At 37.8% G+C, this 14,600-nt stretch overlaps 1 protein-coding gene across 2 annotated transcripts in view; it reads right to left on the reverse strand.

Annotated features, from left to right (window-relative positions):
* Positions 1 to 499: 499 nt before the first annotated feature.
* LOC145997401 (calcium uptake protein 1 homolog, mitochondrial-like) overlaps positions 500 to 14,600 on the reverse strand; it is a 236,586-nt gene continuing 222,485 nt past the window's right edge. For both annotated transcript variants that reach the window (XM_083134402.1, XM_083134401.1), the window contains exons 8-12: positions 13,719 to 13,835; positions 11,005 to 11,129; positions 10,676 to 10,803; positions 6,070 to 6,159; positions 500 to 2,117 (exon numbers count right to left, since the gene is read on the reverse strand). In XM_083134402.1, the coding sequence (XP_082990528.1) occupies positions 1,963 to 2,117; positions 6,070 to 6,159; positions 10,676 to 10,803; positions 11,005 to 11,129; positions 13,719 to 13,835 (615 nt within the window). In that variant the 3' untranslated portion in view covers positions 500 to 1,962. The remainder of the gene's footprint in view (positions 2,118 to 6,069; positions 6,160 to 10,675; positions 10,804 to 11,004; positions 11,130 to 13,718; positions 13,836 to 14,600) is intronic.

A 14,600-nucleotide genomic window follows, 5' to 3' on the forward strand; every position in this document is an offset into this window, starting at 1 on the left:
CCCATGGTCTCCATAGCACCAAGTTTTAATACAACTTGATGCTTCGAATGGGCTTCAGAGGTCTCTGACTAGAACTGTAGTTATGTATGTTTATGTGTGTGTGTGTGTGTAAGATGGAGATTCTCTTGCTGCCATTCATTATCTTTCAAAACTATTATCAAGTCTTAGCTTATATTATTTTATAATACTTGCTACTTTGAATCAGCCAATGCCAATGGTGCAAGAACAACATAAGTAAATATATATATATATATATATAATAAACTGTTTTTTTTTTTTGGTGTTGTATAGTGCCGTCCAGTAAGAATTTATGTATACATATATGTCTGTCTCTGGATCAATAATTCAAAATTGAATTGGAAACACAGTGCTTCATGCTATCACTGAGGATCAAACTTCGACCATTTCATTAAAAAGTGATGGATGGCATTACCACTGGAACATTACGGAGGATCTGTATATGTATGTGAAGTTCGAACACTACAAAAATAATTTTAAACTATTTTTATTATACATGAACTACTACGATACATTATTACAATATTATATTACAACAATCCATGGGAATTATCAATTGTTGCAACTCTAAGGCTCTTTGATAGGACATAGTGCATGTATATAATTTTTAATCACTATAAAAAGCGAGTCAGTCATATCTTCTCATAAATTAGGTACAGAAATAGCTCATGTTAATAAATATTAATCTGCTATTTTTTTACTTCTACAAATGTTACTTGTTAACATGGACAAAAAAAATGAACACTCGCTTAATTTTAATACAGTTAGGGTAACTTTTCCTTATTGTAATAACTGAAAGTCACAAAGTATGAATAAGAAGCAATATGTGCATTAATAGCTCTATGAGATTACTCGTATCAGTTTTGTTACCTTATGTTAGTCAAGTTAATGAGAACTTCATGATTTATAATTTATTATAAAATTGATGCATTATTATATGCTATTTTAAAGTTAGTAATTTACATGTAATTAGTTACTTTTAGAATGAAATTATATATATTAAACTAAAGTCATAAATACTGATATGCCTAGTGAGGAAGAGTGAAAATTAGATGATTATGTTTGCACTGTTAAGTAGAAATATGTGCTGAGATTACGTAATGGATGGTGGATTGTGTTTAAAAATTGTATTATAGTTTTAAAGCTCTGTAGATCTACAGTTTAGTGAAAAGACAAGCGCATAATAAATCTTAAAGTTCTCTGCTTAGGAGATAATACAGTGTGAAATGAAAGTTCCCAAATAGCATGTAAGCTTGTCAAGCTTACGTTAGCTTACTTATAGCTTGTCAAAGTAAGTTTGATATGGCAAGCTGGATGCAAGTTCGATGTAAATTGAACTCTGCAAATAAGTGTTTGCCAAAAGCTTACAGCTATATGACAAGCTTGATGCAGTACAGGCTTGCATTGGCAAGTTTGCTGCAACTTATACTTATGGGAAATAGATAGATGGATGCAAGCTTGAGCTCACAGCTTGCCATGGAGAGCTTCCTGCATGGCAAGGTTGCTTCACGCTTGCAGCAAGTTTTCTGTGATATCTGGGCCACGCAAAGAAATATTAAATAATACATGTCACCAAAAAAAAACATAACCTACTGAGTTACAGCATAGCTGTTAAGTGTCAGAGTTAAATGTGGGTTAGTAATTAAATATCCAAGTTGAACATGTTCAACAAACATGTGTCCGAGTTAGTAAAGCCAGTGCTGAATATAATTAACGAGCTATGGTTTAAATATAAATTTGTGTTGTTAATAATTACTTAAGTTAATTTCAGATGCAATCTGAAAACTGCATAAACCATTTGCAGGTATCTCGTAATACATTTGGCAATCAAGAATGCATAGTAGCATTTTGGGTAATATTATTAAAGACTCAGAAGGAAGACTTACGGAGGTAACAATTTAAGAGGTGGGACGAGCTAGTTAGTAGCAATGAAGTGGTTATTCTTTAAATATCTAGAAGGACTGGCTTAGTCTCCCGTGCACATTTCAGTACAGACTGAATAAGTTTAACGAATCCTGTATCTTTTGGTTTCTCGAGTCCTCTGAGAAGGCGGTTCTTCATCACTGCCACAAATTCTCTATTGCTGAGCTGTCCGTCCACTGTGGGAGTTTAGTAAAGAGAAAAGTCTGCATTAATGTACAGTGATATAGTACTTTACTTTTTCATGCATAGTACAAGAGCATGCACGTGTTCATAACATGCAAGACAATTTCATATCAATAATTCTATTTATTTTGTATTGCGTTTTTATTACTTATTCTATTCATAGGTTGGCATTAGTCAACGGAAACAATATATTGTGATTGCCCCAGACTTCCTCAGCAATAGCTGAAAGTGTACATTTGAAGGATATGCAGTCTTTTGTGGAATATATTCCACTAATTTTGTTGACAAATATGATGCAACTGTCATGAAATATACGAGGGGAACCCTGAAAATAAGGTTCCCTTATTAATATGTAATGTTCTGTTCACTAATGTAGTAGTCATTTTGAATATGTATTACTCAAGATTCAAGTGTAACTGACATTGGAAACTGCTGCCTTCTACTAATCAAATTTTAAGTTCCATCTCAGCCAAGAAGCAGCTCACTGGCATAGGATTTTATATATTAATTAGGGAACCTTACTTTTTGACTTCCCCTCATAATATGGTCAGTGCAGTTCAATGTGAATGTAGCTGAGGACGGGTGAAGCGGATACTCTAAACAATGTGACAACGACTATATACTGCAGGACTTGGAACTTGGAACAAACACGACATCAGCTCAAAATAACATATGCCAGACTTCCAGCAATGATGTGGTGAATGAGTGGACAGTGCAACAATGGTTTAACCTTTTGGGACCCAAGCATCTCGATCGAGATACCCAAATGTAACCCTCACGGTACCAAGCATCTTGATCGAGACGCTGTGTCAAGGTCGTAGTTTTTATGTTATAACTTTTCTATTTTTGGCTAGAATTTCGATTTTTTTTATATATATTGTTCCTAACACATGTATTTAACAGAAATGTTTCTTGCACCTTTTTATTTCTTCATGAAAATGGAGGTGAAAAGGCGGGAAAAGGGACTTCTCTTTTAAGAGTCTCTTTTCAAGGTCAAATTTTTGCCGACAAAGGAAGACGGGCTATGTTGTTCTAAAGCAATGCTTTTTCACTCCCGTCTGTTAACTGCATTCGAAGGAAACTTGTTTATCAGTATCCTATGTCAAAATGAAAGTTTTCCGTGAGGGTGCAAGCAGGGGGAGGGGGAAGACTGGTTGTTGAATCTGCGTTGTGAGAATGGAATTTCGAAGCGTGCTGAAGGAAACTTTTTTTTTTTTAGCACAAGTGTCCACAAGTTGCGACAGGGGTTACCCTGCATTCTCTAAAAATAGAATTTCAAGCAGCTGCAAGAATCGGCGCTTATTTTTCAGTGCGTTCTAGCTTTTCGTCCGTGAATGTTGTGCGTAGGTGTTGTTTTGTGCCCAAGTGCGAGGACATTTTTTGGGTGAAGTGACAATTTTTTAAAATAATTTTGGGGGGTTTTCTCCCTTCCCCCTCCATATATACGCCAAATTTGCATAAATTTTGCATTTTGTGCATTTTGCACAGTGTTGACATGCGATGAGCATTGGGTTCTTTACAACAATCTCCGGTGCTCGCATCATTGGTTACCATCACATGAACCTGTTCCAAAACAACAGAAATCACCACTGCACCAAAAGAAGGTTATGCTTTGTGTTTGGTGGAATGCTTAGGGTACGGCCCATTGCAAGCTGCTGCCACCTGGCCAGACAATCAAAGCAACTATGTGCTCTCAGAAGCTGGAATGGGTTCACAAAAAACTGAAAAATGTCAAGGTGGAAAAATGTCAGGTAAGGTGGAAACCAACTTTTTACCTAGGTCCCCCTCCTTCAATAAAAACACATGAGCATCTGACATATTTATGGTTTTAATGACCGAAAATAACAGCCTTATTTTTTTAATAATTTAAGTGACTGTTGAAGAACACATTTAGTTTAGGTACCTACATAGTGATACCAAAATAACAGTAATCTCTAACTGAAATTGCTACATAGTTTTGTTATGCAGCAGTAACTTCAATCAATTCTTGTCTACACAAATCAAACTCTTTTTGAAACAAATAACCAAACTTATATAATGAGAAATAATGTTTTGGCACTACTCAAAGGGGTGCCCCAGTTTGGCATCCCACCAGGATGGGAGCCTGGCTAGTTTTCTGACCCTTAGTAGGGCTGTGCCATATTTCGATATTTTCAAAATATTGAAGCATCGATATTGTAACAATATCAACCTCAATACGAGGGAGTACCCAAAAGAAACTGGAATCTGCAACAAAAAAAGGTGAGTTTTATTAACTTTGAGTTACAAATACCTTAGTCTCCTTCAAAGTATTGTCCATTTGACGCGATGCACTTATCCAAACGGCGTTCCCATTGCTTGAAACCTTTTTGGAAGTCCTCAACTGGAATATTGTTCAAGGCCTGAAGTGCATGTTCGTTAACTTCAGCCACATCAGCAAATCGTTTGCCTTTCAGCTCGTTCTTCATGCGGGGGAATAAATAAAACTCACAAGGCACAAGGTCCGGTGAATACGGAGTGTGAGGAACAACGGGCATTTCGTTTTCGCCAAGAACTGTTGGACACTCACAGCAATGTGGGCTTGGGCATCGTCGTGGTGGAGCAGCCAGTCGCCACATTTGTGGACATTTTCGCCACACATTTTTATGCAATCGCCTCAACACATCCATGTAGAAATCCTGATTAACAGTTTGACCTTTCATGACAATCTTCATAAACAGCATTTCGCACTTTTTTAATGTTCTCGTCATTTCTTGCTGTGGCAGATCATCCAGATCGCGGTTGGTCTTCCACTGACATTTCCCCCTTTTTGAAACGTGCAAACCACTCGTACATTTGCGTTTACCTAGGGTGTCTTCTTTAAATGCTTCTTTAAGCATCACTACAGTCTCAGCTGCAGTTTTCCCTAATAGGAAACAAAATTTCACACACTCTCTCTGTTCCTTCTGATCCACCATAGCAAAATTCGCAGCAAACGTTTGTCAACATAAAGAACGTGCGGCATAGCACAGCTCCACGTCTACACAGGGCAACGGCGCTCAGCACACTGGCGCGTCATAGTGTCTCCTCACTACACCTCGCGGCAGAAGTCAGAAGTACGTCGGGCTTTCCTGCCAGATATGATTTCCGGTTTCTTTTGAGTACGCCCTCGTATATCAATATTAAAAATATCGATGTCGATATATTGATATCAATATTATCGACATATGGTGGTGTTGCATTCCTTATGTACAAATCAAGACAAGCATAAGGATGTTAAGATAACTTGTAATGCGCTCACCATACAGGGACAGAATTTGGGAGGTGAATAATGAGAGATTGCCTCTGATTAACAAGGAAAGCAAATACATGCAACAACCAATAGACGTTCCTACTTTATAAAACTTGCTGATTCCCCTTGCGTGCCCAAGTATAGGGATGGTTTCAATACAATATGAGACGATACTTGGCAAAGACTCGGTCTCAAGTTGTAAATGATTGTCTCGTTCTTGGTCTCACCTCGATATACAGCATATGCACCGCACAAAATATTTTGAATAATATTTTTCTGTTTAATGCATAGTTTCAATGATACGAGCAGGGGCACTCCAGAAGAGGGCAGGGACAAAACTTCAAATTGAAAGATATAGATGTGTTGGTATTGCCGCGATTGTCGATATCGGTACTTTCGATATCATCAATATCAATTAGGTCCCCTCTGGTATTTTTTATATCCACTGCAACTCTTTAAATAAACAACTGCTGTATTCATATTTCTCTCTTAACAATGACAGTGTAATGTTCCCAAATACAGAAAACAATATAATACTGGTCATAGACAATAAATGTACACAAATCTTTTCAGATTTGCACAATTAATCTGGCAATTAGCGACTTGAACTTTGTGAATCATCATTAAATCTACAAAGTTAAAAAATGTTAGTTGCTAGTCCCCTACATCCACTAATTAAGTATTGAAAAACTTACTATTCTCATCAAATATGGTGAACACTACATTAATCACATGGTCAGTCAGATCCACATGGGCAACAGTCTTCGCTACATGCTTCAAAGTAGCTAAAGAGTAAAAATAAAGAATATATGTATACACATACACACATACATACATATATACACACAATTCATATTTAGAAATAATACTCATGTAACATATTTATATAGCAGCTGTAACACTGCCTTTTTATATGTTCAAATGGGAAATTTTGATTTTGAACTTATACTTTCATGACAATAAATTTGCTACATAAATAAGCACTTTATTTCTTGCACTGGCAACATTTCAGTACTTCTATGGTATTTTTGTCAAGCCATATAAACTGATATTTGTTACAAGTAACAGTGTTTATCCTTCAGTCATGTTAATACAAGAGTTTATATTCTAGGTTAGCTAGGATTGCAGAACTCAGGGAGTAAAACAGAACAAAATGTGCATAAAATTCTAAATTTTGATATGAAGATGGTGGTGCTACATGAGTTAGCAACTTGATTTCTTGGGAGTTGGCAACCTGTTCTGGTTTCTTCCAGAAATTGCCAAGGATCACAAGTCCTCCTATTCTGGCTGTCTAACATGCAGGTATAGATGGCCTGTCTTCTCCTTCACCTGAAAGCTCAAGAGCATAGCAACGGTGTTGCCAAATTGAATGGAAAGTTGTTATTTACACTGTAGTACAGTAGTTTTGTTTTATTCATTTTCTTTAACAATGCAGGTTTTTGTTAGTTCAATTTTTTTTCATGTCTCCTTTGAGTTTGACCAAAAAAAAAAAAAAAAGAGTGATTAACATGAAAAATTTGATATCTCTACTGCTGCCTATTGCAAGTATACCAACATAACTTGCCTGATATTGCAAGTAGTTTTGCCTGATGAACCCCATTTTAGATAAAAAGCTTGCCTGATGAACCCCATTTTAGATTAAAAGCTTGCCTGATGAACCCCATTTTAGATTAAAAGCTTACCTGATGAACTCCATTTTAGATTAAAAGCTAACAGAAAAATGTTACAAAAATGTCAGAATTGAAGTGAAATTTGAGGGTATAGCCCAGCATTTTAGTTTGATTTTTTTTTAAAAATGTAATGTTTTTTTTCTTTAACATATAAATAAGTACAACAAACCATAATCTAAATTGTCACTTTGTTTATTTATTGAGAAAATTCCAGATACAGCACAGGTGGCCATTTTACACTGAAATTGTCAACAACGAAAATGCAATAATAATAATAATAATAAGCAAAAAGATATTTAAATATAATAATTAAAAGTAACAAAATAACACAAAGAGAATAGCAAATTGGCAAAAAAATAAGCAAAAGATGGCACTATTTGATATTATTTACAAACATTTCTTCTAATAGATGACTGAAAGGCAAACTCGGAGGAAAATATATCGATTCTTGATGGGAGGTCATTGTATTGTGGGGCATCTTTTTTGAATTTAAGTCTAGGTTTCTTTGCATAAAATAATCTTGTGTTGAGAGTTGTGCACATAGGTACTCGAAAGTGGAATTCCTCAAGGAGTGTGTTGCAGCAGATTTTGCCATTCATAATTTTGTATAAATAACTGAAATCGTTCTGCAAACGTCACTGATAAGTAGTTTGTAAGTTTAGAAAAGAGATGCAGAGATGAAAAATTGCGTAATGAGGGAACCCTGTAACACAGACAATTAAAGCCTCGTCTCGAACACCATCATGCAGATTTCCTATTTCAGTACGGTTTTTGCCAGACAGACAATTTCATATCAATAATTCTACTTTCATATTGCTTTCTTTACCCATTAAACACATGCCACCTAGAAAGGAGACTGAACTGAAAACTTGAATTTGTTTTTGTTTCTTATCTAGTAGATTTCTGTGTGCAAGGTTGAACAAGTTTACTGCATTTTAGCACAGGCCTATTGCTGATATACCTAGTCATATCATAAATTCTGTTACAAAGTTTAGACAGGGATGGCAACACTGGTTGGCAAGGTAACCCCCGAAATGTTGGATCAAACAAAAACCAGTATCATTGTGTGTTTGGCTGTGGTAGCGGAAAGGTGAATTTCACTGTGAGTCGAATGGAGTGGGGGTGTATACGAGAACCGTGTGGCAGTAATCGCACTGCACAAAGTTGGCAAACCACCATCGGACATTTTCAACACCCTGAAAAAGCTGAATATCAGCAGGATGTTCGTGCATCGGACCATCAACCGATAGTGTGACACAGGGACAATTGAGGACCGCCCCAGCAAAGGTAGATCTTCCAGCGTGAGGAGCCAGAAGCTCGTGAAAGCAGTGGTGGCACAGATTCGACGAAATCCTGTCAGGAAACAAACAGTGATGGCTCGAGAGATGAACATTTCGAAAATCTTGATGTCACATGTGCTCCGAAGTGACCTAGGACTCCACGCTTATCGGCAAAGTACTGGTCACTTCCTCACTCCACAGCTTAAGGTCCAGAGGAAGCAGAAAACAAAAAGACTCCTTGAGCGTTATGCAAATGGTAGCCACAGGAAGATCCTTATCACAGACGAAAAAATCTTCACGATTGAAGAGTCTTACAATCGTCAAAACTACCGTGTTTATGCCTCGACATCCCAGGAAGCTTGTGAAAACATGCCACGGATCCTCAGAAGCCAGCATCCTGCCTCAGTGATGGTCTGGGGGGAGGGGGTTCGTACAATAGCACAACTGACCTCCACTTCTCTGAACATGGTGTGAAAACATCTGCAAAAGTGTACCAAGCAACAGTGTTGGAGCCACTTGTGAAATCGTTGACCCGAACCATGTTCAACAATGAGCCGTGGAGCTTCCAGCAGGACTCAGCACCGGCCCACAAGGCAAAGACCACGCAGGAGTGGCTTCAGAGGAATGTGCCCGATTTCATTGCTTCGACTGATTGGCCCTCCAGCAGCCCCGATCTCAGCCCACTGGACTACAGGTTGTGGTCCGTTTTGGAGTGCATGGTCTGTAGGAAGAGGTATCCAAAACTTGTGAGTCTCAAGCGTTCTCTTGTGAAGGCAGTGGCGGACTTTCCTCTCAAGATCTTGCGTGCTGCGATCGATGACTGGCCTCAGAGAATTCGGGCCTGTGTGAAGGACAGAGGTGGCCATTTTGAACAGTGATTTGTGCTCTGTGTTGGCAAGACCTGTACCTTTGTAACATCTAAATATTTATACATTAGCTTGCTCACTCTGCCTGTAGTTCATTATTAACTTTGTAACAGAATTTATGATATGACTAGGTACATATAATTTCAATTTTGAGTTAGTGCCTGTATACCTTAAGAAGAAAAAATCTTTGGGGCTCACGTGCAGTCACTTATGAGCCACTGCAAAGGCCTTTCCACCCATCTGCCTGCGAACTGAGGCCATTGCCAAACTTTCTCCTCCATTAGTAAGCTTGCTGGTATGGTAAGCATGCACAAAGATATTGAATTTTCATTTGTCGAAAACTTTCTGTAATTTTTAGGCTGACAGAGAGCACTCCATCTTTAAAATAACAAGCTCGCTTGATTAGTGTTGCAACCTTGAGGTCATTTTGTAAATAACAATTGATACCTCATGTAAATTTGAACTTTATACACTCTGCCCTACAATTTTATTGGACTTTTAAAGTTTTCATTTGACTCTTGTAATATATTTTATTACTGCGTTTGATTGATGTTACTTTCTTTATGTACAATGGCTCAACATAAATAATACAGGGTGGGGCACGGGAATTTGAAAAAGTCACTACAAAGTTAATTTTTGCTGGAAAAAAAATATATAGAAATATATAGTGAAGATCATAACATTTTATGATAGACATTCAAATGTTCCGTTAGTAGTAGTTACTAGCAGTTTTGTTTCTGTTGGATTATCACTCACTCACCTATATGGTTCTGGAAATAAACAGAACTATTGCTACTGGGCTGTGGAAAATCCCCGACAACTCCATCAGAAACTCCTCCACAGCCCAAAAGTGACAGTGTGGTGCGCTGTAGGTAAGGTTGACATCATCGGTCCTTATTTCTTTGAGGCTGATCATTACATGCAGATGTTAAACACCTTTTTGGAACCTGAATTATGGAGGAGGAGAATTACTCGTCGAGCAGTGTTGTTTCAGCAAGATGGCACCACGGCTCACACAGCCAGAGCCTCAATGACTGCTCTTGAAGCTCTGTTCCAGGACAGTGCCATTTCCAAATTTGGTGATGTTGCATGACCTCCTCGATCTCCGGACTTGTCCATGCGTAATTTTTTTGTATGGAGGTACCTGAAGTGGCACGTCTACGAGAGTGGGACACGCACACTAGATCAGATTAAGGCTATTCGTGAGACCATTGGCCAAATCAACAAAGACATGCTGGAGAAGGTGGAGGCCAATTTCCATGATCGCCTTCAAAGTTGCATTTGCGAAAATGGACGCCATTTGTCCGATGTAAATTTCCACACATGAATAGCATAAAATGCTATGATCTTAACTATATATTTCTGTAAATAATTCTTTCTCCCAGCAAAAATTAACTTTGTAGTGACTTTTTCAAATTCGTCCGGTTCCCATGCCCCACCCTGTACAACCTACATTATTACTTTAAAATATAACTGTATGCTTACCTTGATCAATGGAGGCTCCTGCTATGTGGTAGAATGTGAGGGCAGTATCCACATCGTTTATGTTATTGAGGAAATGAAAGAACTTTAGGTAGTCATCGCGACTAATGCCTTTTGGATTGTCCTTAAATCTAAAAATAAAATTGAACAAGACAGTAAGATAATATGCAAATCTATGCAATGATAGGCACACTCCTGATAACACACACTTTAACTGAACTACTATTTACAATATTTGGAACATTAACGAGTAGGGTATGTTACTCAATTATTTGAATTTGCAAATCATCTTGTAAAAAAATACTGATGGAAAAAAATGGTGGGCAACTTACACTTTCTTCACTCTTTTGAGCATTCGCGACTTCTTCTTCTGAGGGTAGCCAGCATACGCAAGGAGCAGTTCTGTAAAATCAGCTTCAGAAATTTTTCCATTATCCTCAGGACCTTTGCGCAAAAACTGGAAAATGTAAAAAAGTTTTACGTATAAGTTGACAATTTAACATACTTTTAAAGGATAGGATACTGGTCAATCTTATTTTATTATTTAAAATGTATACATGTATTTGAAAGCAAATGAAATCTACACATTTCTCTATTTAAAATCTAATGTCAAACTTCAATATTATTCCTACATTTAATGCATATATTACCGTGGCCCTGCGGTCTAAGGTGCTGTGCTTTGGACTCCGACTGCGGGACGGCATGGGTTCAGCCTCTGGATTCTCGGCCTGCATATAGGTCTGATGGCAATCCACCATCATGAGGAAATTGGGGAGCTACAAGTGAGTAGTGTAATCCAGTCTCGGAAATCTCCTATAACGGCTGGAGGTTTGTCGGGCTGACTCCACGTCACCACATTACTGGTTGAAGATCTCCACAGCTCTAGGTAGGATTGTGAAAGGGAGACTTGCAGCCAGGAGATCGGCCTAGGTCCTTCAAGGGCTGTTGAGCCACGGGTTATTGTTATTAATGCATATATATGGACAAAATATATTTTTTTATGTGGAATGTGTACAACAATGCATTTTTTTTTTTGGTACGTGAGCGGGAACACTATTTTCAAGTGTTCCCATCAGGAATGTAAAGGAAAGTAAATCCTTTCTTGCATTTTGCAACGGACAAGGGCTTGACATATTCATGATCTTGCCCAGTGTGGGGTGATGTGATTCAGCACAATGCTCTGACCACTTTTTTCCGACCCCATGTTACTAGAGGATAGATGAATTCCAGATCCAGATTATGCAGGGATATACCCTAAAGAATTCCTAACTGAGATCACCTGTCCTGGGAATCAAATCCAGGGCTTCCACTGAACAGACAGTAATTAATGTTTGCTTATGCATACATATGTTAAGCAATTTTATGTGGTGACAGGATGATACATGTGGAATACATACAACTTTTCAGAAGTTCAAAAAGTTAATATCAAATTTTGTATATCATATTAATTATTGCTTTCCATATTGGTAATACGAGGGTCACTATTTATATTTTGAGCCTTGGTAACACTGATTGAAGTTAGGTGCGATTTGACGTTTGCACGGAATCGTCTGGCATTATTGACCATAACGTACTTCAAGTGTTTTGTCAATAGCTTCATTTGTGTTGTTTATGTTGCCTTGGAGATTGCGCGACAACAATAAAATGGAATTAACTCGTGAACATTTTTGTGCGATCATTTTTTACGATTTTCGGCATGGATTATCAAGACAAGAGTGCATCGATCACCTTACTTCCACATTTGGCGATGAAGCCCCATCCTTTGTTACTGTGAAACACTGGTATAACAAATTTAATCGTGGCCGCCATTCGCTCACCGACGAGATTCACGAAGGTCGTCCAAAATCAATTTTTGTTCAAGAAAACATTGATGCTGTGCAAAACCTAATACTGCAAGATCATCATGTGACATGCTGTGAGATTGAGGCAACCATAGGCATTAGTTCTACCAGCATATATAAAATATTACATGATCATTTAGCTGTGAGAAAGGTATGTTCTCGTTGGATCCCACACAATTTGACAAAAACTGAAAAAGACGATCGCGTCAATTGGTGCAAACAAATGCTCAATAAATACAATCGTGGTGCTTCAAAAGATGTATATAAGATTGTAACAGGTGACGAATCATGGATATATGCATATGAGCCGGAACGTAAACAGCAGTCGACTGTATGGGTGTTTCAAGATGAACCCAATCCAACAAAAGTTGTTCGCGCTCGAAGCACATCGAAACAAATGGTTGTCTATTTTCTCGGGAAAACTGGTCATGTGGCAACTGTGCCTTTAGAGGAACGTAGAACGGTCAACTCTGAATGGTACACAACAATTTGTTTGCCAGAGGTCTTCGGTCAAATACGGAAAACAAACAAACGCCGTCGGATCATTCTTCATCAAGACAATGCCAGCTGTCACACATCTCGTCTAACAACCGACTTTATGAACAGTCAAAAAATCGAATTGATGGTTCATCCGCCGTACAGTCCTGATTTGGCACCCAAGGACTTCTTCTTGTTCCCGAATGTCAAGAATAAATTGCGTGGACAACGATTTTCGTCGGCGGAAGATGCCATTGATGCTTTCAAAAACCATATTATGGAGGTGTCTCAAGAAGATTGGAAAAACTGCTTTGACAAATGGTTCGAATGAATGCAAAAGTGTATTGACCATAAAGGAGAATACTTCGAAAAACAATACAGCAGTTTTCAATGCCAAATTCCCGTTTTTTCATTGTTAGGCTCAAAATATAAATAGTGACCCCCCGTAAAAATATTTTTTCATTAAAAATGGCATAAGACACTTTTCAGTTAAAGGATGTGACCCAACCAAACCAGCTTTTAGTGTCATCACCAATCCTGATATAGACCCAGTGGAGGTATATTGTGGTACAGATCCAACTTTAAACAGTAAATCCACTCCAGATTAGCCTCTTTGAAACTCAAAATCTTCACATGCAAGTCACATACACAGGAACAACATTAGTGTTTAACAAATATTATTTCTAAATCTAATCAAATAATGAAAGCAAAAAATAGAGCACACTTACTTCTAAACTTAATATTTCTCTCTGCAGTTGTTGTTGAAAATCTAGAAACTTTTCGATAGTCAATTTCTGATCCATGCTTGGTCCAAAGAAGAAAGTTGATAATGCTGAATTAACTCCCTGGAAAACAGATTTTTTTTAAATACAGGGATTTTAAAATATAATAGCAAAATAAATATATACTGTTTAGAAGATCACTGTTACCAGATCACTATTAGCTAAAGTAGAACACACTGCCCCTAAATGTAGGTTTAAGTAAACATGCAGGCCCCATTGTAATGCCCTAATAGCACATTCATTACTACTATGAAAAAGAGTGAATATGCCATGGACTCTAGCATAAATAAATACATGACTAGGAAATGTAAGCTAATAATTTGAAATTTTCAAAGTTTCACATTTTCATTTGGAAAATAATGAATTTGTCAGTGATTACAGTAATTACACAATTGATCACAGAATTTTGCATAATCAGTCTTTTTCTAATAAAATACATTATGCACTTATCAATGTGTTTCCATGCTGTAAGATGCTGTATTTGTAAGATGTATTCCACTTTATTTGAAACTATATGTATATATCTGTCTCTCTCTCTCTCTCTGTGTGTGTGTGTGTGTGTGTGTGTGTGTGTGTGTGTGTGTGTGTGTGTGTGTGTGTGTGTGTGTGTGTGTGTGTGTGTGTGTGTGTGTGTGCGCGCGCGCGTTGGTTTACCCGTGTAAACGAGGACTTCCATGTGTTAACACATCAGCAGTCCGAGGACATTTTTTGCCGACCGTAGATGCGAGGACGTCCTCGGATTGTCTCGACAATATATTCAAGCATCCCAATGCTTTCTCAGTCTGTGGTCCTTTTCCCAGGCGTGGCTCGGAACGTAGGTCTGGTGCC

This window comes from Lepisma saccharinum, chromosome 13 (assembly GCF_977018435.1).
Source record: "Lepisma saccharinum chromosome 13, izLepSacc3.1, whole genome shotgun sequence".
NCBI lineage: Eukaryota > Metazoa > Arthropoda > Insecta > Zygentoma > Lepismatidae > Lepisma > Lepisma saccharinum.